The following is a 27603-nucleotide window of genomic DNA, read 5'->3' as shown; positions in this document are numbered from 1 at the left end:
CCTAGTGAACATTTTATATAATAGAAATATTGATGCACAGGCTTTGGGCCAGTGCTCACACCATGGCTTACACAGGTTTCATGCTGGCTTTGGGTTTCTTCTTTTTATAAAAATCAATCAGCTGTGCATTGGAAGCAGGAGCAGACCTATCCCACTCGTTCATCCATTCACTTAAGAAACAAAACCATTCATTTAACCAGCTCCAGTTGGTTTGGCTGAGAGTTCTGATAAGCTGTTGGACAATGGGGGGGAAGGTCCTGAGCACATGGGTCAGGGCTGGGCCAGGACCTAGACTTGAAGTCCATGCAGAGGATCCACAAATAGCCTGGGGGAGTTTTATTGTATGAAAAGTGTAATACCAATAACGTTGGATTTATTCAACAATATGCATAGTAGATCACTTTATTTGTCATTTTTCTATTACAAATGCCCAGCGTGCCACTGGCCAGCTGCTCCAGAGTAAATAAGATGTCAAGTATACAGCGCTCAGTATCTCTTGCAAGTTGCCACTGGATTTATCGAGTGTGTACTCGGTGGAATATATAACTGTAGTCTAATAGTAAAAAAGTCATATTGAAAAATCTATTTCATTCTATGGTTTAAAATGCTTTAAAAATTATTTTCTCTGCTGAAAACAATCCTGAGTTTAAATGTACCCTGCCCTCTGTGCATACAGTTTTATTTATTCTTACTATGCCTAAAATAAATCTATTCTTTTATCTTAGTTTAGGTACAAAGTCATGTGAAGGGAAGTCACAAAGTTAGAATTTCAGTGTAACCTCTGCTGTGCATCTGACCATAAACACATACTTTATTAACAACAGATAAAAGACACATCTAGCAAGGGAAAACAGGATACAGGATATCAACTGACTGCACGCAGATGGAAATAAAGGTGTGAGATATGAGAGTGGTAAAGACAACAGATCATTATATCAGTTAGACCCGAGCTGATCTTTTCTTTTTGCAGAGAGGAGACTGCACATTCCACTGCCTCAGTCCAGGAGTTCTGAAACAGAACACATCTGAAGTTTAAACTTGTGGAAGTAACATGCCACCACAGGAACTATTAGGTGCCAAGGTTTTCCTAGCTCAGCATGGAGCTGTTTTATTATAAAAAGGTTGGAAGTCAGACTGTCTGACTTGCCTGTTCTGTCTTTGTTGCAGAGCCTAAGCCACACAAGGCTTTGTGAAGGCACGGTTTTGCACTGTGTGGCCCATGAAATAATAGAAACATGTCTAAAAAGGCCATAGATCTGTAGTGTGAGGTTCAACAAGAAATGTGAGGTCTGGTTCTACAGACTATGGGACTAACTATACACAGACATGTCCTTTCATTAATGATGAATGTATATTTCCTATGCAAAGGTGGGAATAATACTCCTGTGTGTGCAGGTTCCCTGTGCTGCTTGTTTTCCCAGCAGTTTAAACGAGGCAGGAGTGACATCGGTGCAGTCTCTAAAAAATGATACTGAAGAACAAAATATCGCACTTACTGCTGCTCATTTGACCTCACATGAAGAACACTGCTCTCTGTGACAAGACCTGTGACGACACGATACACACAGAGCAGACTACAAATGAGCAAACAAACCAAAAGGCTTTGGTGATTAGAGACAGAGTGGAGGTCAAACGCACTTGTTCCTCGGTCACTGTAAATGGCACTGACTCCTTCGTCAAAAGTTAGGTTGACGTTGACACCTGGATCACAGGGAGCAGAAAGATGTTCACAATGTCTCAAACATAAGACATGAGAAAATGTGCTGGGTCCGTGGGCTCTTACCCTTTGGTGTGCTGATGGCTCGGTCATTTGCAGCTCCTTTACTTATCACTGGAAAAAAGTCACACAACACATGTAGGGTGGGGTCGCTCCAATGTTGGTAAAGTAAATAAGTCATGTATGTGTTTAGCTGTAGTCATACTGTATGCTGTGTAAGTGAACCCCAGGGAGCATAGTCTTCACTGTGCTAAGTAACTGATGGGAATCCTTAAATAAACTATAGGCTGAGATCAGTAATGATGGTCTGACTCTTTCCATTCAAAAAAAGACCAAACGACCTCCCTTTGATATCCTAAAGAGCATGTAATACCTGTTCCTTCCAGAACAATCGATTTAGACCGGAGTTCCTCGTGCCTGGGTCTGCGCACAGTCCTGATGAAATACAAACACAGATGCATTCTCACACACCGAAAGAAAAAACCTAACAAAACAACTGGAAAGAAACGACTGCCATCCAACTAAGTTTAACCTACACTTTAGTGGTAGATCACAGATCCCTGTTCACTCTGCAATATGTACTGTGACAGTGGTCAAATGACATTAAATGGCGCTGCACCTAATTTGGGAAAGTAAAGGAAAATGGTGAGTACCCTACCGGTCAGTGAGTGTATGTCTGGAAACCAGCGGGTTTGGACGAGGGGGCTGTGGTGTGGCAAAAAGACGCCTCATGTTGGCAGGAGAGCCCTGGGCTGAAACCTGATGAGAGAGCAGAGTCACAGTGACCCTTCAGTAAATGTAAGGCAGAACTGTGGGAAACACTGGAAGTAAAACAGATATGAAAACACATTCTGAACATGTGAGGCACTTTGGAAAATATGGAATATATCACCTGAGCAGTGGGCATCTTGTCTCCAGTCAAGCTGCAGCTGCTCATCTGCTCCTGCATCTTTCTGTCCGTCTCTGCCGTCTTCAGAGCGAACTCCACCTCAGCTGCTAGCTGCTCGTTTCCAGGGAATAACTCCTTTATCTCCTGGTAATTCTGCATTGCCATCTGTTGAAAAACCGTAGCCGTGTCACATTACAAAGTTCCTAACCTCGTTTTTAATGAGTTGCTTTCCTCATTTTTCTCCCCGTTTCTTTTAACAGCATGATCAAGTTCAGCTAAGGAGATGTCTTCTTAAGTAGTGTGACGAGTGGAAACTGTGGTCTAACTGAATTTTGCTGCTGAGCAGCCATGAGTCAGTGAATCATGGATCATTTGAATCATTGTGCAATGAGTCCAGACAAAATCAAGTCTGTAGAAAACATACAGACTTGATTTTTACAGACTATTTTTGCATCTTTTCAGGACGATATATTGCCAGAGACATCCAATGAAAGAAATGAATAAGCAGAGCAACAATATATCCACTGTCCCACCTGGAGGTAGGCCATCAGATCCCTGAGGACAGGAGAACGCTTTTGCTCCAGCAGGCACTTCAGGCTGATAATGAGAGGAACTGTGTTCTCCACGAAGGCCTTCTTCTGGACCTGTGGACGATAGGAAGAGCAAAACGGCACTGCATCTTTGAAAGGAAAACAGTAATACTGTGGAACACAGACTCATATTTTCTAATTATTACATTTGAACTATTTTCCCCCCATTGTGTAAATCATACAAATAAACAGAATGCTGTATACGTGTTTTTAGGGTAACCACTTACTTCTGATACCACCTTCTTCTGTGCAGCCTGTAGGACAACCTTAGCCAAGTTCTCCTCCTCTGGTTCCTCCCCTGCAGCGCTCCCTGCAGGACTAGACATGGCACGCAGCTTCATCTCCTTCAGACATAAAATGTTGAAGGTCTCTGACAGAATATCTTCACCATCTGCATCCAGAGGCAACTCCTCATCTGCAAAGCACGCTGGGATTGGAATGTTGAAACAAAGTCAGACTGAGAAGCTGTATCCTTCAAGAAGTCATGACAAAAAATAGAAATTCTACTCCTGAACCTAGACGTTTACCTAGTATTGTCTGGTTGATCTTGCTGGTGATATTGAAGCGCTGAGCATCTGTGAAGTTCTCCAACAGGAAGCGGTAAATCTCAAACCGCTGGTTGCGGTGCTGACTCCCCTTCAAGGTGAACCGAATCATGTCTCTGCAAAGATTTTTAATTAAAAGAATTAAGAAAAAAGTTGTTTTTTTTAAACAACAGAACCCGTTACCTACCTCTCATTCTGAGGGAACTTGTTGTTAGACTTGTGTTTGGTGTAGGAGTTGAAGTGGAAGATGCATTCAATGAAGTGCTGGCTGAACATCTCTGGGTTCTTCTTCAGCAGCAGATGGAGCAGGCAGTATTCACACAGTCTGACATGGGGGAAAAGTGCTTGAAACCAAGGCAACAATGTATGATCTGATGTACACTCAACTCTCAATCTTTATTTTACCAGGAAATTAAGGAGTTCAATATGCAAGCTCTAAAGCCTTTAAGTGCACTACATGGGTCACACTCATTTAGAGATGCCATGGCACCGACACCTCCAGTAAACAATCTTCAATTACCCAAAGATCCAAGTGATTTTATATATTTTGTTTTATTTTCAGAATCAGAATTTCAAAACAAAATATGTCAAATAAAGCCCATTTTACATACAAACATCTACATCCCACTTACATTTCGTTTTTAAGTAAGAGTCAGTACCATAAAGTCTAATTTTTAGTTTTTCACTTTTTGCAGTTTTACAATTTGTAAACAGCTTAAACTACATTTGTTTTACACTCAGCCGGTGATGATATTTTCAAATATCTCCATGCACAGTGTGACTTACTTGGCAATGGCAGGGTCTGGGTCTACCAGCACTATCATAAAGCGGAAGAACAGGGAGCCCTTCCATTTTACAAATTCCTCCTAGAACAATGAACATAGACATTTTCAAACCACAATTAGCCAAACAGCCAACATTCTGCTGGAAAACCTTCTGCACCTTTGGACTTCTTGGAGTGATGTGCAAATAAAAATATACACTACTGTTCAAAGGTTTGGGGTCACTTGGAAATCTCTTTATTAATTGTAAAAAATGTTTGTTTTTTTCCAATGAAGACAACATTAAAGTAATCAGACTACAGTCTAGACATGTTCATGTGGTAAAGGACTCTTCTAGAAAAGGCTGGTTTTAATGGAATATATACAAAGGTACAGAGGCCCTGCAGCAGCCATCACTGTGTTCTAATGGAACATTGTGTTAGCTAATCATGGTAAAACTGATGATAGACGGTCATCCACACGTTCACAGAGTTAAACTCACAGACCAGAGGTCTGCTACAGTCAGCTGCACTGATCTTCTATCTGTTGTCAGCTGTGCGCCCTCTGCCCTGAACATTATCAGCTTGTTAGGCCAGGTTCCCGGGGAGTATGGTACCTCCGTGCCGAAACGAACTTTTTTTTTACTCTTACCACCCGGGAGTGAGAAGCAAGTTCTTAGTTCTCGGGGAGTATGGATCCAGCTTTATGCTGATCAAAGAAGCTGTAAAACTGGCCTGGTGACCCCAAACTGCTGAACCGTAGTGTATATATTAAAAAAGCGGAATATTAAGGGGTATTATTCCATTAAAGACACCATATAACATGTAACAGTCACTCAGACACTGTGCATTCATGTCATGCTCTTTACTATGTAAAGGTTTATACAGTAGTATGTTCTCTAGGTAACAACTCAGGGATTTAAATGCTGTCTAGGCATTTAGATATTTATTATACATTTCTATTTTATTTCAATTATCCTTTCTTCTATGTGTCTGTAACAAACAAGAATTTCCCCTCGGGGATAAATAAAGTAATTTCTGATTCTGATTGTGATATACAAACACATGTTCCCTTCTATTTTTGTTCATATCCTACATATTCTGAGCACCCATGTTTTCTTATTTCTTACATTAAGTTGATGTTCTGCTGTTACTCAAATGCTAGTACTGATGCTCTGAAAGACGACATGTTTACATGTTGTGTTCACTGCTGCTAAAGTTCTTCTTCTTACTGCACTTTTTTGGTGACATCTCTGAGTCTGCTGACCCGAAGTTGGCTCTTTTTACTTTTAATACGTTTTTGCAGCTTTTTATGGTGCCCAGAGGGTGTCACATATGGTAATAGCAAACACTTGGTCATGTACAACCCTAACCCTCAGCCCAATTCAACATTCAGCACACCTGGGTAAGATCTGGCCAACTATAAGAACATTTAATACATCCAGGTTTTTTCTCTCAATGAAAACATAAAGAGAACAGAATTTAGGAAAATATTGCTGCATGAGGCCCAATGATCCAAAGCACAGCAGCTGATCTACACCAGAATGACTGAAGGTTTTAGAATGGACCAGTCAAAGTCCAGACCTCAGCCCAACTGAAACACTGTGGTGGGACCTTAAGAGGTCTGTGCATAAGTGAAAGTCCAAAAACCTCAACGAACAGAATCTCTGTTGTGAACCAAAATTCCTCCACAACGATGTGACAGACTGATAAAGTCCTACAGGAAACCTTACCTTACTTCAACTTATTGATGCTGAAGGTGGATCTACCAGATACTGAATCCTGAGGGTACCTATTGCCCCATGCTAACATACTAATCACCACTATCCTCAGATTTTTGATCATGTTTTTACACAAAGAACCCACCTGAAGAAGGTTGGTCAGCATGATGAGAGTTTGCTCCCTGATGACAGCCTCATGGTCTCGCAGACAGGCAGAGATGTTGGGAATGTAGTGATCTACTATGTTGGTGTAGCGTACACAAAGATCACACATTATCACCACCATGTTGTTGCGCACTGCAACCTCTTTTCCAACCTCCAACTCCCGGGCAAATACCGGCAGGTACTTCTGGACTAGCTCCTCATGCTGCAGACACAGTTTGCCTGAAACAGACAGAACCCGCCAAGAAAATTAAAAAAAAAAGCATGTTTCTCAGAAACTGAGAGACAGAAGGCAGACAAACTACATAGACAGTTTACCTAAAGTGATGACTCCATGGGCTCTGACTCTGGGAGGCATAGAGTTTGCTTTGAACTGGGACACAGGCAGTGAGGCTGGCAACTCCTCCTGGTACTCTGACCAACAACAAGCCAGGGATGTCACCATGATGAGGGTAAAGGAGACATGAGAGATTATTACTGCCAGTGGTGAAAGAAGACATCTAATCTGTGATTCATATGAACCTTTATCTTTCTGGGAATGGGGGCAAAGGCAACATTTGAATAATGAATTATTTATCATATTCATGAAGAAAGTTTGTTTATTATGAGAAAAAAACAAACATGAACTGTCCACGTTGTCACATAAGGTCTCTGAAGAGCGGATTTGAAGCTGGCTCCACCTGCTGTCTTGTTTTTTTTTAGCACTGCCCACAGGCCCAGTTTCGGAGCAGTTTGTCTCCTTGTGTTCTCCCAAAAATATTCAAGTTTCAAACACCTGGTTTATGGTGCTTCTCTTTCCATGGGCAAGCTAGGTTTTAGCCTGAATGTTTGCTTAATATACAGTAACTCTACATTGGACACATTTAAATATCCATAAGACAATAAACGCTTGGAACTAGTTTTCTGTGACACACCTGATAAAAAAATACTAAAGCTTATTGTATCTTTAGAAATACCTGCCAGGCTGTCAGAATGTGTTGTTAGCACAGATTCCACCAGCAGTACTGTCCTCTTTCCAACCTTGGAAGGACAGTGAAGAGATGCCACACCCAAAGTGTGGAGATGTCTAACCTGAAACATTTAAGTGACTTCATCACACTGACAAACAGATTACTGTGACATTCAAAGTATGTCCATCCATCCATCATCTGAACCCGCTTTGTCCTGCTGTGCAGGGTCATGGGGGGCTGGAGCCTATCCCAGCTATCGATGGGTGAGAGGCGGGATACACCCTGGACAGGTCACCAGTCCATCACAGGGCAACATACCCATTCACATACCCAACATACCCATTCACACTCACAGTATGTCCATTCTAGGCCAAATTAAATGTTAGCTGTGTTTTTGCTGTAGTTGTTAAAAGCACAATAAGGGCTTCGTTGTCCCTCTGAACAAGAGACATCATGTACAACAAGAGGACTACCATACTATTTCCCAAATATTTAGATAAGAAAAGATTTTACCCTCCCACACAACTACTATCTGGTGGTACAAACAGGAGGAGGAGCAGAAGGAGCATGGGTTTGGTCTCACCATCAGCTCCTCATTAAGGTTCTGGGTTCCGTCTTTACTCAGGATGATGTTGGCCAAATAAGCTTCGCAGACAGACACCAGCTCACCACAGTGCTGGTTTAGAAAAGCCTATAGAAAATGTTGTGTACAATTAGAGAAGCAAGTGAGCATTATAGCATATACATACATATATATATATATATATATATATATATATATATATATATATATATATATATATATATATATATATATATATATATATCAGCAGATAGAAGTAAAGATCTCCAACCTGAGTCTGTTTTAAGTCATCACAGCAGCCAAGCTGAGAAAGCATCTCAACACCAGCACTTATTACTTCCAGAGACAAAGTAAAAGTCTTCAACCAAGACATTAAATCAGCTAGAGAGAGAAAGAATAAACAGGTTAAAAGGAGAAGAACAAAATGAATACATACAACGTCAAAGCCTATATCTTTATGGTAAGTTGTTGCACATATACGTGTCATGTCTGCTATTCTTTAAAGAAGAAGACAAGGGGTTATTCTATCCTCAGCTACAATTTCTCATGAGAATCAAACTTACTTTAAAATGGTACCCTCTGACAGAAAATGGATGAACTATCCCATTAAAACCAATATTGTGGGTATCTTCTGGTTAAACCAAAGTGAAGTAACATAAATATAATGAGATAAAAGGAATCATGAAAACCATCTGAGGTTGTATTGTCCTCATTTTAAAAGCTGCTAAGGACAAATTATTGAATTATCTTCTGACACATAAAGACTTCACAACGCTATAAACAAGTTTTTTATACTTATTATGTTTTTTATCCAAACAAATGTAAGAAGAAACTGAGTTCTATTATAAATAATTAAATAAAAAGCCCACTTACTAACTATCCTTTCCTTCGTATCAGAGTTTAAATGCGGGGCAATGTGTCCCATAACAGACAGGATGTTACAGCAGGTCGTCACGTCGACTTCCTTTGAGCTAAGAAAATAAGACATAAATACAAACAATTTGGAGGTCACTGGATACAAAGTTGAAAATAAAATGTATAAACTAAAGTAAATTAATATTAGTCCCACCTGATCAATGTGTCCCAGGCATCCAGGATCTTTCCGTATGGCAGAGAGGGGCATGATGCCACAACCTTAGAGAGCAACAGCCAAGCTCCGGCAGCATGATTAGCGTCAATGTGTGTGATCAAGTTAGCAATGAAGGTTGCCGAAAACGTATTTTGTTTGGACCAGATGGTGAAGGCCCTACTGAAATATCGACTAGGAATCGAAAAAAGCAGTGGTGAGGTTTTCAGTATTCTAAATGACACATTACATCCAGGTAGAAAATGTAAAAAGTTGTCAACTGCATCATCCATTGTATTTACTGCTATCAGTAGTAGGACTCAGAGATTCTAAAGAAGTCTCTGTCACAAAGTTGATAACAAACTGCACTGCATCAGTTGAAACCCATCACAAATATACAATAAACCTCTACCTTCCCTGGGACCTGTCTCAGTCAAGATGGAGAAAAGGAAAAGTGGAAAAAACAGTCTGACAAATTTTTGCTTATTTCTGCAAGGATCAAAATTTTACTTTGCAAATTTGTAAGCATAAGTGTGTTGTAGATAGACCAACCTAAGGTTTTGGCACTCGTGACACAGTAGACCCAACAGCTCCCAGGCCAGCCTCTGATGGGCATCTAGGTGACGATTGGCTGAATACGGTTTGACTTGACTGATCATCACCTGGTCCAGAGCCTCCAGAGCCTTGTCTTGCACTGAGTTTTCAGAGTCTAAGGTAGCTGGAACCACACTCTGCAACCACACCTTCTGCACCACAGCGCTCTCTGGTTTAACCTTTTGTTATGGAAACAACAAAAACAACCTTCTGTCAAAGCCTCTTCTTCCAGTTAGATTAGATCCCCTGAAGAGAACGTTACATTTTACTTCTATTTCACAGTTATTGATATTTTACTAAAGATATATAATGTTTGTGACCATAGACAAAAATCAATGTTTTATCAATAGGCAGAAAAACAGAATGAACGGCTTTTTATTCCTTTTTTCCTTGATGAGCTATCATTAATCAGACATGAAAACAGGTCAGGGGTGAAAAAGGTGAGAAGGGTGCACGAAATATATGAGCGGGCTAAAATGATCACAAATCATATTAAAATAATTTTGATCGTATTCGATGAACACAAATTAAAACATTTATCAAATGTACTAAATTATGGGCAAACTAGTCAAGTCTAAACATACTGAATATCTAAGCCAGTTATGTGCCTTCCCATGCCTTGCCATAAAGAATATGGGGGAGCTTTTTGGGGGGGTCTGGGGCTCCTCCCCCAGAACATTTTTACCTTCCTCGATGCCATTTGCTGCATTCTGGTGGATTTTAACAGGTCGGTAAACACCTGTTTTACCTACAGCAGTAAACCCTTAGTTAACATGTCTTTGTGAGAAATCTCCTACTTTCTCGCTCTCGGAGCGCCTGTTCGGCAGCTCTCGCAGCCTGCTCTCGAGACATGGCCCGGGCAGAACTTTTCTCTCAGTGGTGTGGGAGAACAAACTGTGATTGGTCGGAACTTAGTGGGCGTGATGAATGTGGAGAAGCGCATGAGATTCTTCAGGTACGCAGAACACAGACAGAAGGAGAAGTACAACGACGATGGACAGTTTAGATGAGCAGCTGGCAAACAGCACGGCTTTAAGTAAGTCATTAATTAGCTCAGTTATTAATAACTGAGCTAATTAATGCTTAAGGCAGCCCAGCAAAGAGCGCCATACACCAGTGAGTCCACTGGAGGCTATGCGGGTAAAGTGCCTTGCCCAAGGACACACAACAGTGACTAGGGAGGACAACCTTCCAGTTATTGGACAACCGTGCTATACCACTGAGCCCCTGCCCACAAATATTTAATATTATTTAATATTTAGCTTTAATATCTGAACCCAAATAATTAGTTACAATAGTAACACTAATAAACTACTACTATGGGAATGCAACAGCAGACACACAAGGAAATACAAACATACACACACAGGTCACTGCTGATGGTGATATGGCACATGACTGTTCTAGTGTCATTACACACTCACATTGAGCAGCTCTCCCACACACTGCAGGGCCTTCTTCTTTACAGACACAGCTGGGTCTCTGCAGCGCTCAGAAAGAATTTCTAAGTTCTCCCAGGACATGGGAATTACTCCATGTTTCAGGAGACCCACCAAGGCCTGTGAGGGATAACAAAGGACAGATCTGTGAACTGAAATGATAAATTACTGATAAATAAGCATGAAGGTCAGTTCCAGCTACCTGCAGCGCACATTTCCTCACGTTAGTCTTTGGGTCTTTCACACGTCGTAGTAGATGAGCAAGGTTTTCTTTAGCTGCATTCATGTTGAATATAACTCTTTAAATTAGATGCTGAGAACATACAAATCTATACAAAACATCTCTAAATTACATGCTGTGGATTTTCTCACCCTCACAGCCAGAGCTGTAGCTGATCTCCACAGTCCTGAATGGCAGTGTGCGGTAGGTCTTTTGAGTGTTCTGGGAACCAAATGTTCCTGAAACAGTCATGTGTTAAAAAAAAAATCACAGTGTACCAGGCCTGGGTATTGTCTGTGAACATCAGCAGGCATCTTGTATATGGTATCAAGAGTTAAAGCAAACTGGTCTAGCTTGAGTTTCTTGATGATGATTCAGCTTTCAGTGAGATGTCAACAAATAGCCAGGAACAGAGGCAGAGCCATTTAAGTTAAAACCACATCACCAACAAATCATATTGGACCTGAAAAAGGAGGACTGGTGCATTTCTAGTAACAACCAACAAAAACAATAGTCTGTGAGCATTAAAATAAGACAAGACAAAAAAACAGTACCTTCTGTGACTTCACCTTCCAGCACTGTTTGGGTTCCAGCTAAAAGAAAGAAGAGCCATACCAGTTAGCAAATGTGTGTTCATAAAAAAATATTTGATGCCATCGTGTTCACCATTCATAGCTGGCAAGCTAACACGAAGCATTGATTCAATCAATCCGGATTGTCTCAATGTGCTTTAGAGCCTGACCCCCACCCCCTGGATCAGCGGCTGTAAAAAGAGTAATGTGGACATCCTGACAATAGTGGGTTGCAGTAGTCCAGCCTAGAAGTAACAAAAGCATGGACAGGTTTTTCAGCTTCGTCATCTGCTCCTAAAAAGCACAGATCTTGACTTGACTTCAAGATCTTGACTTTTAGAACTTTGGGATTTGATCGTTTAATTAAATTTAGTTAAATTTAGTTTTAATTCTAATGGTTTTCTTCTGTAAAATATCTTTACATCATCTGTGCTGCTCTGTGTGTGTTTCAACATACAACCAGCACACACTGAGAGTAGACCTGGACACAGGGGTAACCAGTAAATGACAGCAGAAGACTCTTACAGTGATGAAAATGTAACAGGAGCATATTTATAAAGGTAGATACTGTGCCAGTGGTCTCCAATTTATATTATTATTTATGAAGTCTATGTGGCCTTGCAAAAAAATAATTGCCCACCCCTGATGTAGAGGGTGAACAGGATCGTCCCGAGCACTGAACCCTGTGGAACACCATAATCAACCCTTGTATGCAAATGTGTAATAAAATGCTGTGATCCACAATGTCAAAGGCAGCACTGAGATCCAGCAGAACGAGTACAGAGACCAGTCCACGGTCTGATGCCATTAGGAGGTCATTAGTGACTTTAACCCGAACTGTTTCTGGTCTGTGGTGGGCTCTGAATCCAGACTGTAACACATCAAGCAGACTGTTCCTATGCAGGTGGTCCTTTAACTGACCTACAACCTCTCTTCCAAGTATCTTAGAAATAAAGGTGAGGTTGGAGATCAGTCTGTAGTTTCCTCAGATCCAGTGTCCAGATCGGGTCCAGTGAAGGTTTTCTAAGTATAGGAATGATCACAGCAGTTTTATAAGCCTGCGGTACATGCCCTGTTTCCAGAGACAGGTTGACCTGGCCTAACATGGAGTCTCCTATCAGAGGAATAAGATCCTCTAGGAGCCGAGATGGGACAGGGTCTTAAAAGCATGTTTTACTGATGCTGGTGGTCAGCTCAGGGAGGTCTATGGGCACGAAGCAGTCCAGAGTTGGGTTAGGATCTGTTTCTAGTTAGAAGCTGTTTTTTTCTTCATTATAAGTCATTTTATCTTTGAACAAGGGCAAGAAGTCTTCACTACTAAGAGCTGCAGGAATGCGAGGCCCAACAGAGCGGTGGCTCTGTAGCTGGGCTACAGTGTTAAAGAGAAGGTGCGGGTTGTTTATGTTTTGTTCTGTCAATAATGAGTAGTAAGCTGTCCTAGCTTTATGAATGGCCTTCTTATGTCAGTAAACAAAGGAACCTGCTGTATTTTTTGCCCTAATGCATAGCCCCTCTGGCCAGTTTGACACAGCAGCATTAAAATTGGCACACATATGTATCACCTCCAGACACACCAAAAAGTCTCTTGGACCCCCCCCCCCTCCAAACTGAGCAGGAAGTCCGCCATTTTGACTTTTGTGGCCATTTTTGGCGATTTGTTTATTCAATTGAGCTGAAATTCACTGTGTCCACTCAGGACACCATAGGGAATAGGCGAATTCCAAAACTCTTACAAAAGTGTTACGGTGTGGTGTGGGCGTGGCCTCAAAGTTGACCATCGCCATTACAAAAGACGTCCCTTTTTTCTGCACTACAACCAACACACATGCAATGTGGACAAAATCTTAGGGTTAGGGTTACCAGTACTGCTATAGACCCTGTCTGAACAGATATATATGCTAATATGATGATACGGTCATAGTGCCACCTACTGGCAGCAGGACATTTCTCTTGTAAACATGCTTTTGTTGTACATCTCTGGAGAGGAGAGGACAGGGGAGCATAGGAGATGAGAGCAGAGGAGAGGGGACAGCGATGGCCCCACGGATCGCAAGATGTGTGAGGGCCCGCAATGCTGCTTGCAGCTTTAATTTTTAAGACTTGTATAACAGTACCCCTTACATACATATACCCTCTATTTTAATACATCATCTCAATCAGGAGCATTGTTTTCTGAATTCCAACATCCACCTAAAACCCTATATTATCCGTACAGCTAATATGAGCTTCACACAGACTCTTGAGTGTATGTTTTCTTACTTGCAGAGAAGAGACCATGAACAGCCCTGGTGACGTTGAGTGAAGGCAGCTCCAAACACTGGGCCAAGCAAGCGAGGGCATGACCTTGGACAGTGGGTGATTCATCCATCCTCCGAGAAAACAGAAGGTCCTGAATCAGGAACTTGTGTGGCAGGAAGCAGGCGAGCTCCACATCCTGACAGTCCTCTGCACTCCTCTCTGGTTGCTCCAGTAAAACCATCACCACATCCACAGAAAACAGCCGGTGCACCATCTATACAGACCATCGGAGCAAACTGTAAACACTAAGTACGGTACTGAGATTTTTTATAATTGATTTTTATTTCTTCCGTTGAGGTTAAGGTTCAAATTACCCTTCCAAGTCTCAGTAATAACTTTAAGTTAACAGTTTTAAACCCAAGTGTGGTAGTTTCACCGGTCTGACAAGTACAGGACACTAAAGAGGTTCACAATAAAATGAGGTACCTTTGAGTGCTTTGAAAAGGCAAATAGCCACTTGATGAAGCAGGCATAGTCTGTACTTGTCATCTGAGATGTCAGCATGCCTACAGCCTGGGCTCCATGGCTTCGAAACTCACTCTTCTCCACCATCTACACATATATAAACAAATACACAATTTGACACATTATATCATAGCTATTACTCCACTGGCTCACTAAATAGCACTTAGAATCAACCATTCATTACCAAAGATTCACTTTGACAGCTGTTAACAGATAACACAGATTCCCTTCGAAGAAAGTGCATCCACCTGAGCAATCATTAGAGTATTACCTGAAAGCAGATGTGCTGCAGGAGGACTTGCAGGAAAGGCAATGCCAGTTCCTTTAACTCATCCACAATATGACTATAATCACAAAAACACAGAAATCACACATATGGTTCTGAAAAGTTCAGCTGTTAATATTTTGTATGACCTTACAGATGCACAGCATGTATGGAAGCAAGATAGCATTTCTGTACCAGTCAGTGTGTTAATATTACCCAATGCACAGCTCTCCATCTACTACAATCAAATGAGTTATATTTTTACATTTGTAATTATTTTGTATATAATTCTACAGTTTGGTTTAACATTTAAACATAACATAGGTATTTACCAAACAAAATGGATGGCCTGGTCACGGGTGGCAAGCACGGTCTGGCTGGGTACGAGAAGAGTAGGCTTCCCTCTGTTGCCTTTTTTCATCATCAGGATCACATAGAGAAGCTGGTGAAACACCCTCCGCAGAGACTAGACAGCAGACACAGAATTACCAAAATCACCTGTTAGACAAAGACAACTTCCCACACGTCTGGAGCAATGACAGATATACTTTACCATAGCGATCTTTACATTTTACAAGACCAAACTTGAAATTAAAACTGCAATAAATGTATTATCAGTCATTTCCTCCAATAAACAAAGACAATTCAATAGGTCAATAAACTATACAATACTCTATTGAGCTGAGTAAGGGCTCCTTCCTTCCTTCAAACAAAAACAATTCCACTTTGCTTGCAACTCAAAGAGAAAGTGTGTAACAAAATAATTATTTAAAAGTCTCACCAAATCAGTCCATGCAGATTTTCTCATAGCCTAGATGCACTCGAATTATTTATTAATAATAATATTCATCTTACTTCTTCCTGATCTCCATGTTTAGGTGAGCAAAGCAGCTGTAGACCATAAAATGCCATCGCAGGAACACTTTTCAGCTGTTTGACATCTCTGTATAAAAATTACACAACTATTAACTTTCATGCTCGGACACATTCCTCTAAATGATTAAAAACAAAAAAACTCACTGTACAGCAGCAAAGGTTAGCTCGCCAATGACTGGTTCAAAGTAAAGCAGCTTACTGAAGATCTGCAGAGTGATGAGAGAGAGTTCACCGCCTGACACATGAAGAGAGTGGTACGATGAGGGAATGACAATGAAAAGATGGTTACCTGCATGCAGTTGCTCGCACTCTGTGATCTGTCTTTGAGTGGGAATGTTTGTAGGAGTCTAAGGAGGCTTTGAACCAGAAGAGCCACAGCATCTCTGATCTTCGTCAAGTCCTGGCCTGAGAAATGTTGCTCCTCTTCCTCATCCTCTGCCTCATCCATTTCCATCTAAAGATAACATGAGCACTATGTTTTATAGCTGGTTTATTTGACACAGGATCATTTTCAAACATCAGTAATGTAAGTAAGGAAGCTAAACAGAAATGACATAAAGCATGTCAGTGTCCTTTAACGTTATTACCTTACAGAGATCATTTCTGATACTGGTATGTACCTCTGGAGTGCCTTTCCGCTGTGGTTTAGAGCGTTTGCCCTCTGTCTGAGAACTCCTCAGAGTGTCTTTCTTGCGTTTCTTTCCAAAGTCTTGAGGCCAACAGTGAGAGGTCATGTCTGAACATGTGTCCAAAAACACTTCATGGAAAACCTTGTTAGCGATGCTCCCTGAAAGCACATACCATTCAGATAAAGTTCGTAAACTACAATTAACAGATAAAACAATTAAATGAGAATCTGTTCTTTGTGACTTTGTAACTACAAAGAAACGTTTTGTAAATCTTCTTATGTGTATATTTTCTCACCTGGGATTCCCATGAGCAGCAGGTAGAGTGAAGCAGAATGGAGGCCGTTCACCCTCTGCTGAACACTGGCCCCTTTGGCTTTTCCCGTCAGGACAAAATAGGAAAGCACTGCAACCAGAGCCTTGATAGACACCCCGTTCTCCCACAAACTCGTCCAGATCTGCAGTGTAAAGGGAGTCAGGTTTCTGACATCAGACAGGTAAGTTTTTCTTCAAAATGCAAGGTATACAGGAAACATTTTAAAAAATTACTTTGACGCTAGTTTCCATACATTTACATTTTCTCTCTTTATTCTACAGTCTAATGAAAGAAGAGGTTATACAGGCACACCTTTCTTAGACCTGTAAAAGGTCTTCATCAAGATGGAAACACCATTTTATCCAATGGCTCATTTATATTCTAAAATTGTCACATGATTAGAAATACAAGTGTATGTGGTGAGCATACCTTGACCTGTAATAAGCATATCCTTATTAGCTTATCCTTCAGTTCAGGAGTTTCCAAAAGAAAATCTGTATGTAAAATGTACAGAAATCTCCACCACTCATCTGACGAGTGTTCATTTAAATGTGTTCTTCAATTACTTTGAATGCATTAAGGAATCTTACTTACAGTCATGCTCAAAGGTTTGTACACCCCACGAGTTTTGTATAGACATAATTTAAAAAAATCTCATAGTGGGTGTAGTGGGTCTTAGTATTTGGCAAATATAACTTCAGACAACATATAACTTGTTCACTGTGCCATTATTTATAAAAAAAAAGTCAAAAAGAAAAATAACGACTGTGTTCAACACAAATTTAAGAAGGATTTAATTAGTTGAGGTGCAGCAGGCAGTTTGCTGCTCGGAATCATTCAGGTGTGTGTTAACCAGTTTTTACTGTCAATGGTGTTAACACAATGACAAGAGAAAAAGACAAACAATGGTGTAAGAGAAGCAGCTGTTGCTGCACATCAATCTGAAAGACTTCTAAAGCCATTTCAAACTATTTGGAGTTCAGTGACTGACATACTTACTGAGCATGCTCAGAGTTAATGTGACAGCACAGTTAGAAGAAGACTGAACAAGTTAGTTTGAAGGGTTACCAGGAGAAAGACTCTTCTGTCTAAAAAGCACATGGAAGCAGGACAGGTTCACTGAACTGCATCTGAACAAAGAACAACACTGGTGGAACAATGTCCTATGGACACATGAAAGACATGAGACATGTTCGGTCTTAATGTTCACCACCATATCTGCTGGAAACCAAACACATTTCAGCAGAAACACCTCATACATGTTTTGCAGTCACAGGACCTGGACACCTTGCAGTCATTGAGTGGACCATGAACTTCTCTGTATGCTGAGAGTGCATAAGTAAATGCCCAAACGCTCAATGAAGAAAGCAATGTTGTGAAAATGAAACAAAATTCCTCCACTATGATCTGAGACACAGTGAGACAAGAAAAGTACTTATTATTATTGCTGCTAAAGCTGGATCTATAACCTAGTATTCCAAGACATTGGTCATAACTTACAACAAAGAAAACTAATCGGTTTACCTGTGGTGCGCCATTGCCGCCGTCAGACTGCCGTTGGTCAGCAGCAGAGGCCAATAAACACTGGTAAAGTGTTCTGAGGCCCCGGTCCGCTCTGGATGTGAGTTCTTCCTCTATAGCATCATCTAGTGGTTTCCTCTCTATGAACTCTAAATCCCACACTGCATCTACCCAAACTGGAAATCACACAAGCAAAGTCTTAACTTAACATAAACTGCACATCAAATACAGGCACATGTCTTTTCATTTGGAATGGGAACATCTTTCAGATTACTTACTGCATGCATGTAAGGATTTGTGCAAGGTTTTAAACATGTACAGCCCCCAATAAAAACAAAATGAGTGTGTTTTCCTACTATTTTTCCTACTATTTTTCATTAAAACAGTTACAAAATCCACTTAACTGACGTAAACAACTGGAAATATATGCATAATTGTTAAATACAACTTTATAAGACACTTAATGATTTCAAAGCGTTGTACACTAAAGTTTGATGCACGGAGGACACTTGTCCAGTTTGTCTACTCTAACCTATTTTCAAGGAAGCGTTTCTCTATAATAATCTGAAATGAAGTCGCCCTCTCCTCGTTCCGCTGTCTGACAACAGCAAACGAGAAAACGCTTCATTTGTATTGATGGTACAGTGCATGTTAGCAGGAGAGGGCAGAAAAACAAACAGGAACGGGACGCGTCATAACCCGGGAAACATAACTATTACTTCAAATACCCCGTTTTATGCAGTCAAAACATTTGAATATCACTCTAACGTATTCTAACAAAAACAGAAACCAGGCAGGTACAACATACAGAACATGTTTTACCTTCTGGGATCTCCTTTAACTTCAGAACCTGCAGCGCGTCCACCAACTCCATCTTCTGAGTGTATTTTGAATAAGCCCGCCTGAAGGTAGACTTCTACTCATGCGCAGTCGACATTTCTTCGGCGCCTTTTCCTTTTCCGGTTAATTCTTTCCGACTACCGCCACCTTCTGGTCGGGGTTTGTCATGTTAGCTCGCCTCCTACTTTCTGACAGTCCAGAAAGTTTATAAATCATCTTCTGCCAAGTCCAATTGATCAGTCTGTTAATTACTTAATTAGTTAATGTTTAAAGTGTCTTTCCGTCTATAAGACATTTTCATATCCTCCCTCGTTAGTAGCTTGCAAACTATATATTGTTTTTAGATTCAAACATTCGTAGAATATGACTTAGTTCCTGAAGATGATTGCCAAATAAATAAAGCAAATAATGACTATATAGTATATGTAATTATTTATTATTTATTTATGTATAAATTGACAGATTATTTTTAGATGTGCCTGCCCATCAACAATAGAGGTTCTTGTGTTTCTTGAAAAACTCTGAGATACTAAAGTCTCCATGATGATGCGCTTTGCTGTAGTTATACATTTTTTATTGATTCAAGGTTTATTAACGCAAACATGTATAAAAGTAAAAATGTGTATATTTATATATGTAAAGTCAATTAAATCCTCCATCAGGAATCCCTTGAACTTTGACCCCATTTCTCACTAATTTAAATACTGTGAAAAAAATATTTACAAACAAAATACAACAAATGGCCTTTATGAGCTGTTGATACTTTAGAATCACAGGTTGTCACATGAGCTTTCTTGTAAGTTTAGTAACGTGACATATTGTCCTCTGAGTCAGAAAAGCCAAAAGGTACAAAGGTTGTTATAGTATGAAATGTGTCTGGACACTCCGTGCTGTTATTAAAGTACATCTGACAATACGCGTGTTTACACAGTCTCTACAACAACGGAAGCTCTGAAGTGTAAAGCTGGTCAGAAAGAATACACACGTGACCGGAAACACCGTGTCCTTCAAAGTAAAAGCATCGCTGCTGGTCATAGGCAAAAGGTGCACCAGACGGGCGGTAGTGATTTATGTCGAAGTATTCGTCCGGAAAGTGAGTAATATGTGTAGGGGAACTAGCTGACTCGTCTTTGCCACGTTTCACTAAATGACGTAATCCTTCCTCTACGTCTTGACACTTCTCATTTGCAGTAACGACCACAGCCAGAGGAGATAGTTAGCCTAGTCTGGTCATCTGTCGGGTTGATCGAGCTCTGCGGTTACCTAACGCACTCCAGCTGTGAAACGATTATGTGTGTGTTTTAAAAGATTACGTGGTATTATTGCTTTCGTTTAACCAGTTGGCTAATGTTAGCTGTTTCCTGGTTGAAGTTGCAGCCATTTTGGATTTTTGCTAAGAAACAGCTAGCCGGGCCCGTCCGTGGGAGCAGAGTGAGCTAGCCGTCTTCCACTGTTTTCCAGCGAACCCGCGGTGTTTACCTGCGCTCAGTGAACACAAAGACATTTCAACAGAGGCCCTTACCGCACGACGAGGCGACATGAATCCAGAATAGTAAGTATGACACTTCATAACGTCGTGTTACATTTGAATCTTCAACCTAATGTTGCCTTTGTGTTAAGTTAGCGTTTGTAAATAATCATATGAGTTTAGTTTGACTATCAGCTGACCTATGTACACATGTGCTCAGCTGACATACAGGAGCATGAACTAGGAACATTCGTGTTCTCTTCAAACCAAACAGTCGCCAGTCTAACAGTGTTATTATATCTTATTAACTGACAGTGATTAAAGGACAAAGTTTACTGCCAGCTGTAACTTTCTTTGTTCTGCCAGCTGCTTACTGCGATACAGACAGTGCCAGGAGCGAGCCGGGCATTTTAATCAACTAATAATGAAGCTGTTAATGTTAGTGCTGAGTGTTTGTGGCCCTTCACCTGCTGATGGTTGAGACAGCGCGCTCATCTGTACGTTACACTAGTAGCACTTGTGTTTACGTTTCCTTGCTCTGTAAGAGTTTACAGTCAGGTGGGTTAGCAGGGCTGAAGCAGCCCTTCACAGCCTCTCGGTCATGTGGAAGTCACATGCCACAGGAAAAGGCCATGTTGAGTAATCAGTTACTTCAGCGGTCTCCCAGTCAGCTTTACATTACACCAACAGTCTTCACAGGAGTGGACTGTGTGGTTCCAGTGGTTCACACTGAACCTAAACAGACACATTTGATCTCTACACCTTCCAGCTGAAATATTTCTGAAGTATTCACATCTTCAGATACATCTAGACCAGGTTCAAGATGATCTGCTTTTAAATAATTGTCTGCTGTTTTCAGCTTTTGACAGTTTTTAAGCACTTCAATCGTATGCATTCCTGTCGTTTGTAACTGCCATCTTGGCATTATGCTATGTGTGATATCGTACTGGGAAGGAGACAGTCCAGGGTCACCCAGTTTTATCCACAGTTTTACAGTAAATTTCAACATTCCTGACTTAAAAAAGACAAACCTATGAATTAATTCAGATAAACATTTATCTGACAGATGTCTCTTGAAACGCCCCTGTACATGTTTATATTCTCCCAAAATAAGATCTGTGGTGGTCCATTGGACGGGATAGGACTTCACCTCTTTCTGCCCCAATTGACTTTCCTACAAAGTGTGGCTGTATTTAAAAACACACCCACCAGCATACAGCTGTAAAAGCTAACGATGATATGGGCTGCAGTGTTGGTGTGTACGTTTTAGAGTCAGTGCAAGTACAATACATCTGGTGCTTATACTGGATAATCTTAACCCTTACAACCCAGACACAGTTTGCATTTATTTAGTGTGTTTATGTTGAGTAGATAATCTTGTTTATTTGGTTAAAATGTCCTCTAACTGGGGTTTTTTGCTCTCCATTCAGTGACTATTTATTTAAGCTGCTCCTGATCGGTGACTCTGGAGTCGGGAAGTCTTGCCTTCTTCTTCGATTTGCAGTAAGTCGTTTTCTGTATAACATATAATATATCTCACTAATAAAGCTGTTATCCTTGAATCAAACTGAAACCTAATAAAAACACACTCTCTGTGTGATGCTGTAGCTGGTATAACATTTGCACAAAAATTTCAGTGTGCCAGCAAAACCCCCCAGACCCATAACTTGCAAAGCTTACAGGGAGTTAGAGTTCTCCTGTGTACAAGTTCCTGTCTTGATTCATATTTAAAGATGCTATCCCTCCAAAAGTACAGTTAACCTAAAAAAAATGTAAGCATCCCTCTCTCATCCGTCATCTTCATGATTTTGCCCATAGTGGTAGATGACTAGGACGTTATCGGATCTCCTCCTCCTCTGTTTTCTGGTGTGGCAAACCATATCAAGTACATCACAAACAGTACATGGAACCTGGCACTTTAGGCAGGGTGGAGCTTCTAAATGCTTGTTTCTTATTTTTTACTAAAACATAACAAATAGGTTTTTGCTCCTGCGTTACTGTGTGATCAGAAGTCACAGGACTTTTTACTCTCCTCGATAATAATCCCTAATCCTTGAACATCATTGCTTGGAGGTTTATAATTATTGTGCTGTAATTACTAATGAAGTTCAAAGTTTTTTGTGTGTAAGCTGTATTTATGAATGTGTCAACTCTACGTCAAGTGTCTGATGCACAAATTAAATATTACGACTGTATTCATGCCTTAATGCTGCAGCGGGATATGTGAGTCTAACCAACTCTGTTTTTTATTTTTCGTAGGATGACACGTACACAGAAAGTTACATTAGCACTATTGGTGTGGACTTCAAAATACGAACCATTGAACTAGATGGAAAGACCATTAAACTACAGATTGTAAGTAGCCTGTTTTTGACTTCGTGTCCCTTAGTAACAATTGACTGATTTTGGACAGTAAAAATGCCTTATTTGGACATACATGTGCAACTGGAATACAGAGGATGAGTCTGCCACTATGCTGCATATATATCCATCCATCTTCAAACCGTTTATGTGGGGCCGGGTTGCAGGGGCAGCAGTCTAAGCAGAGACACCCAGGCTTTCCTCTCACTGGACACTTCTTCAAGCTCTTCCGGGGGAATCCTGAGGTGATCCCAGGACAGGAACACCCTCCCAGGGAGTCGTCCACAGGGCATCCGAAACAGATGCCTGGGCCACCTCAGCTGGCTCGTCTCGAGTGACCAAGCGCCTCACCCTAACTCTATGGGAGCGCCCAGCCACCCTTCAAAGGAAACTCAATTCAGCCGCTTGTACTTGCAGTCTCATTCTTTCAGTCACTACCCAGAACTCATGACCATAGGTGTGAGTAGGAATGTAGACTGACTGGTAAATTGAGAGCTTAGGTTTTTAGCTCAGCTCCTTCTTCTCCACGACCTGTACAGCGACCGCATTACTGCAGAAGCTGCAGCAATTCGCTTATTAATCTCCCATTCCACTTGTCCCCAGATACACAAACTCCGCCACTTGGGCGGGAGCTCTCCTCTAACCTGGAGAAAACATGCCATCTTTTTCCGGTTGAGAACCATGGCCTCAGACTTGGGAGCTGCTGATTTTCATCCCAACTGCTTCACACTTGGCTGCAAACCACCCCAGTGCATGCTGGAGGCCCTGGTTCGATAAGGCCAATAGGACAACATCATCTGAAAAAAGTAAAGTGTGGTCCCCAAACCTGCCCTCCTCTGGCACTTCGCTGCATCTAGAAACTCTGTCCATAAAATTATGAACAGATCTGATTCAGGGACCGGACAACCCTTAATAGAGGCCATCGGTCCCTATACTCTTTAAGGCCTCTCCAAACTCTTCTTCTCCATGACCGCCCTAGCTGCAGCATGCTTGGCCTGCCGATACCTATCAGCTGCCTCAGGAGTCCCACAAGGTGATTAGTTGACAGCTCAGCCCTGCTCTTCACCCGTGTGTCACACAGCTGAAGGTCAGGGTGTCCTGGTGCCTGGTGACCAGGCTGCACCTGGGCCGTTCCCGTGCAGAAAGACCTGACCTGAGGTGGGGCCCCGGCTGCACCATACCAGGCGGTGTGATGGACCTTAATTTGTTGTTTAACATTTATTTACTTGACAAATACACACGTGGACAAAATTGTTGGTACCCCTCTTTTAAGGAAAGAAAAACAAACTACTGAAACAGGCCTGCACAAAAATAAGGTACCCGAGAAAAGACTGAAAATAATTTGACCACAGGGACATGTTAAACTAAGGTGTGTCCTCTAATCAGTATCACAGGTGTCTTCAAACTTGTAATCAGTCAGTCTGCCTGTTTAAAGGGTGACAAGTAGTCACTGTGTGTACCACACACTGTCTCAGGAGAAAATATCATAGACAAGCATGTTGAAGGTAAAGGCTATAAGACCGTCTCCAAGCAGCTTGATGTTCCTGTGACTACACTTGCACATATTATTCAGAGGTTTAAGCTCCATGGGACTGTAGCCAACCTCCTGGACGTGGCCGAAAGAGGAAAATCGATGACAGATTGAAGAGACGAATAATTCCAATGGTAACTAAAGAGCCCAGAACAACCTCCAAAGACATTAACGGTGAACTCCAAGGTCAAGGTACATCAGTGTCAGATCGCACCATCCGTCGCTGTTTGAGTCAAAGGACTTCATGGGAGACGACAGAGGACACCACTGCTGAAAGCACATCATAAAACAGTGAGACTGGAATTTGCCACAATGCATAGTGACAAAGCACAAAGCTTCTGGGAGAATGTCCTTTGGACAGATGAGAACTGGAGCTGTTTGGCAAGGTACATCAGCTCTATGTTCACAGGTGCAAAAATGAAGCATACCAAGAAAAGAACACCGTGTGCTGCCTAGTGTCAGAAAGCTTGGTGTCAGTCGCAGGTCTTCCAACAGGATAATGACCCAAAACACACAGCTAAAAACCCAAGAATGGCTAAGAGCAAAACACTGGACTGTTCTGAAGTGGCCTTCTATGAGCCCTGATCTAAATCCTATTGACCATCTGAGGAAGGAGCTGAAACATGCCATCTGGAGAAGGCCCCCTTCAAACCTCAGACAATTGGAGCAGGTTGCTCATGAAGAATGGGCCAAAATACCTGTCGCCAAGTGCAGAAGTGTCATTGACAGTTACAGAAGTGGTTTGATGCAGGGGTTGCCTCAAAAGGTTGTGCATCAAAATATTAAGTTAAGGGTACCATCATTGTTGTCCAGGCCTGTTTCATTAGTTTTTTTTTAGTTGAACAACAATTCAAAAGCAATGTCTGATTTACACTGGTTAATTTTCAGTACATTTTATTTATTATTACTTTTGTCAGTTTCAACTTGTTTTTGTGGCCATCGTGTGTTTTTCTTTCCTTAAAAGAGGGGTACCAGCACTTCCTATAGCTGCTGATCCAGCAGCTTTGATTTTCAAATGTGTGGAATGAATTTCTTTTTCTTTTGACAGTGGGATACAGCAGGCCAAGAGAGGTTTCGTACAATCACGTCCAGCTACTACAGAGGTGCTCATGGAATCATTGTAGTGTATGATGTCACAGACCAGGTCAGTCCTGCAGCACATTTCACACCCGCTAGATCTCATACTTTCATTCTTGTATAGATCAGCCAGATTTGCCTGGAACATTTTAATGTCTTAGCTAATTGTGCCATATTATTGAAATGAGTGATTGACCATAACAAGACAGTGTTGCTGTTAAGATCCTGATTGAGTTTATCTTCATGCAGGCTGTTGTGTCATGTGCGTAAAGGCACACATTTGTCTGGAGGTGCAGTTACATGACCAACATTGACAGAAATGATGTGTTTTCAGTACATTTGCATGATTGATTGTTATTGTTTGTTGAGGCTGTTTTCCCAGATTGGGATTTTTGCAAAATCATGTATTTTCTTATTTAATCTTTTGTACAAATTTAACACCTGTAAAACAGTCTTGTTTACACAGAGACTTAAAAAAAGTGAATACGACATGCATCATACTCATTGTGCAAGGGCCTGTGTATAACCGTTTTTATTTAATGACGGACTTGGTGTGTGAGGGCCTTTACTCTTGTGTGTCCTCTTAATGCCAATAGGTTTTCTAATTAAAAAAAAGTAGCAAAATGATCGTAGTTCTAAGCTTGATCTGTTTCTTGTTCAGGAGTCTTTCAACAATGTCAAACAGTGGCTGCAGGAAATTGACCGCTATGCTAGCGAAAATGTCAACAAGCTTTTGGTTGGAAACAAGTGTGACCTCACAACAAAGAAGGTGGTGGACTACACAACAGCAAAGGTATGGCTCTGGGTTCATTTCTATATTTATATAATGTCTTTTTTATAAGATTGTGTTAAGGCACTTTACAAAAAGAAAAGCCTGACCCCTAATCATGCTAGGATGTGGGTCTACCAGTCTACTACTGGGCATTTATGTTGATGAAGATTCTCAGTCATCCAGGTCATCATACGTAGAGAAGATTGAAGCAAGGCGTCTGGACTTGTAGAGTTTTCTAGAAGACGTTTCGCTAGAAAAAAACAAGTCCAGACGCCTTGCTTCAATCTTCTCTACGTACTGGGCATTTAGGTCTACTAGCAAAACATAAAATATGCTTCTTTTTTTCTGTATGTCATGCTCTACAGATTACAAGTTCTTATTCTTAACAGCAAAAAATGCAACATTATGCCTAAACCTGCCATATCTCTTGTCTGCTGTGTCCAGGAGTTTGCAGACTCTCTGGGAATCCCTTTTTTGGAAACAAGTGCTAAGAATGCCACCAATGTAGAGCAGGCCTTCATGACCATGGCTGCTGAAATCAAGAAGAGGATGGGTCCTGGGGCCACGGCTGGAGGAGGTGAAAAACCCAATGTGAAACTGACTCCAGGCACTACAGTCAAGTCTTCATCAGGCGGATGCTGCTGAGAGAGAAATCACCAAGCCGCCCTTCTTACTCTGCAGGCCTGCTAGCCTGGCTGCCATATCCCTCTAAACTTCACTGTGTCCCAGCAAAGCCCCACCACCATCAGACAGGACAGAGGACATGATCCATATGTATGTGAGATTGAGATGATGTTGCCTGTATTTGTACTGTACATAATGTAGCCGCACTACCAAAAACAATGAAAGCATTCTTCTTGTCATACAGTCCTGTTATTGATGACAAGTTGTACAGATAGGTGATCATTAGACTTGCCCCAATTCCCCATTACAACCCATCCAGACCTGTCACAGACCCATCTTTTATTTGGACCTCTGAATGCAGGTTTATGTGTGAGTGTGTCTTTCTATGCTTTTTGCAGCAGGGTTGGTTTGTAAATCAGTTTCATTTGAGGTTTTTGTCTCTATGGATGTTTTTTTTCTTATTTCTTTCAGCTTCACTGATTATTTTGTTGTCTTTTTCAGCATGTGTCTGTTTTAAAGTGTTTTTTTCCACCAACCTCCGCACAACAGTGTCTCATGTCTCCAGCATCCAAAGTCTTGCAGCAGTATGTGTACATAATTATTATGTATATATGCCTGTGTAAAATCCCTTTCCCTTTCTGTTATATTCAATACATTATTGAAAGTCTTGACTCTGCAATTTGTGGCTTCAGACAATTGTAAGTTTGTTGCTTAACATGTAACACTTAAAATAAATATTGTACTACCAGACTGTA

At 41.1% G+C, this 27603-nt stretch overlaps 2 protein-coding genes across 2 annotated transcripts; one reads left to right on the top strand and one right to left on the bottom strand.

Moving 5' to 3' along the window:
* Window positions 1-787: 787 nt before the first annotated feature.
* ncapd3 (non-SMC condensin II complex, subunit D3) lies at window positions 788-20996 on the bottom strand. Its single transcript, XM_028422664.1, has 36 exons — window positions 20951-20996; window positions 18998-19234; window positions 18179-18351; window positions 16637-16796; window positions 16333-16499; window positions 16002-16166; window positions 15857-15918; window positions 15692-15779; window positions 15169-15302; window positions 14843-14915; window positions 14533-14658; window positions 14068-14320; window positions 11791-11829; window positions 11389-11475; window positions 11219-11292; window positions 11002-11136; window positions 9536-9756; window positions 8987-9178; window positions 8791-8888; window positions 8189-8298; window positions 7918-8025; window positions 7341-7455; window positions 6703-6798; window positions 6368-6606; window positions 4528-4607; window positions 3929-4066; window positions 3724-3857; window positions 3424-3623; window positions 3140-3250; window positions 2610-2771; window positions 2376-2476; window positions 2091-2152; window positions 1784-1831; window positions 1639-1701; window positions 1497-1545; window positions 788-1009 (listed from the first exon to the last, which is right to left on the bottom strand). Exons 2-36 carry the CDS (start codon window positions 19047-19049, stop codon window positions 940-942), a joined length of 4185 nt encoding a protein of 1394 aa, XP_028278465.1. The 5' UTR covers window positions 19050-19234; window positions 20951-20996; the 3' UTR covers window positions 788-939.
* LOC114446841 (ras-related protein ORAB-1-like) lies at window positions 20137-27603 on the top strand. The gene is made up of 7 exons (XM_028422665.1): window positions 20137-20307; window positions 20387-20567; window positions 21914-21986; window positions 22743-22838; window positions 25424-25519; window positions 26114-26245; window positions 26669-27603. The coding sequence occupies exons 2-7, from the start codon at window positions 20554-20556 to the stop codon at window positions 26867-26869; spliced, it is 612 nt and encodes a 203-aa protein (XP_028278466.1). The 5' UTR covers window positions 20137-20307; window positions 20387-20553; the 3' UTR covers window positions 26870-27603.

The sequence above is a fragment of the Parambassis ranga genome, chromosome 15 (genome assembly GCF_900634625.1).
Source record: "Parambassis ranga chromosome 15, fParRan2.1, whole genome shotgun sequence".
Classification (NCBI taxonomy): Eukaryota; Metazoa; Chordata; class Actinopteri; family Ambassidae; genus Parambassis; species Parambassis ranga.
This window is presented reverse-complemented; position numbering and strand designations above follow the sequence as displayed.

What these genes read in the sequence shown, in the direction of transcription:
- ncapd3 (XM_028422664.1), bottom strand. Translation starts at nt 19,049, where the DNA reads ATGGAGTTGGTGGACGCGCTGCAGGTTCTGAAGTTAAAGGAGATCCCA. An exon ending in GCTGCTCATGGGAATCCCAG is followed by an intron (nt 16,500 to 16,636) that starts GTGAGAAAATAT and finishes ATGTGCTTTCAG; the next exon opens with GGAGCATCGCTAACAAGGTT. An exon ending in TACGAAGGAAAGGATAGTTA is followed by an intron (nt 8,299 to 8,790) that starts GTAAGTGGGCTT and finishes TTCTCTCTCTAG; the next exon opens with CTGATTTAATGTCTTGGTTG.
- LOC114446841 (XM_028422665.1), top strand. An exon ending in GCCTTCTTCTTCGATTTGCA is followed by an intron (nt 21,987 to 22,742) that starts GTAAGTCGTTTT and finishes TATTTTTCGTAG; the next exon opens with GATGACACGTACACAGAAAG. An exon ending in TGTATGATGTCACAGACCAG is followed by an intron (nt 25,520 to 26,113) that starts GTCAGTCCTGCA and finishes TTTCTTGTTCAG; the next exon opens with GAGTCTTTCAACAATGTCAA.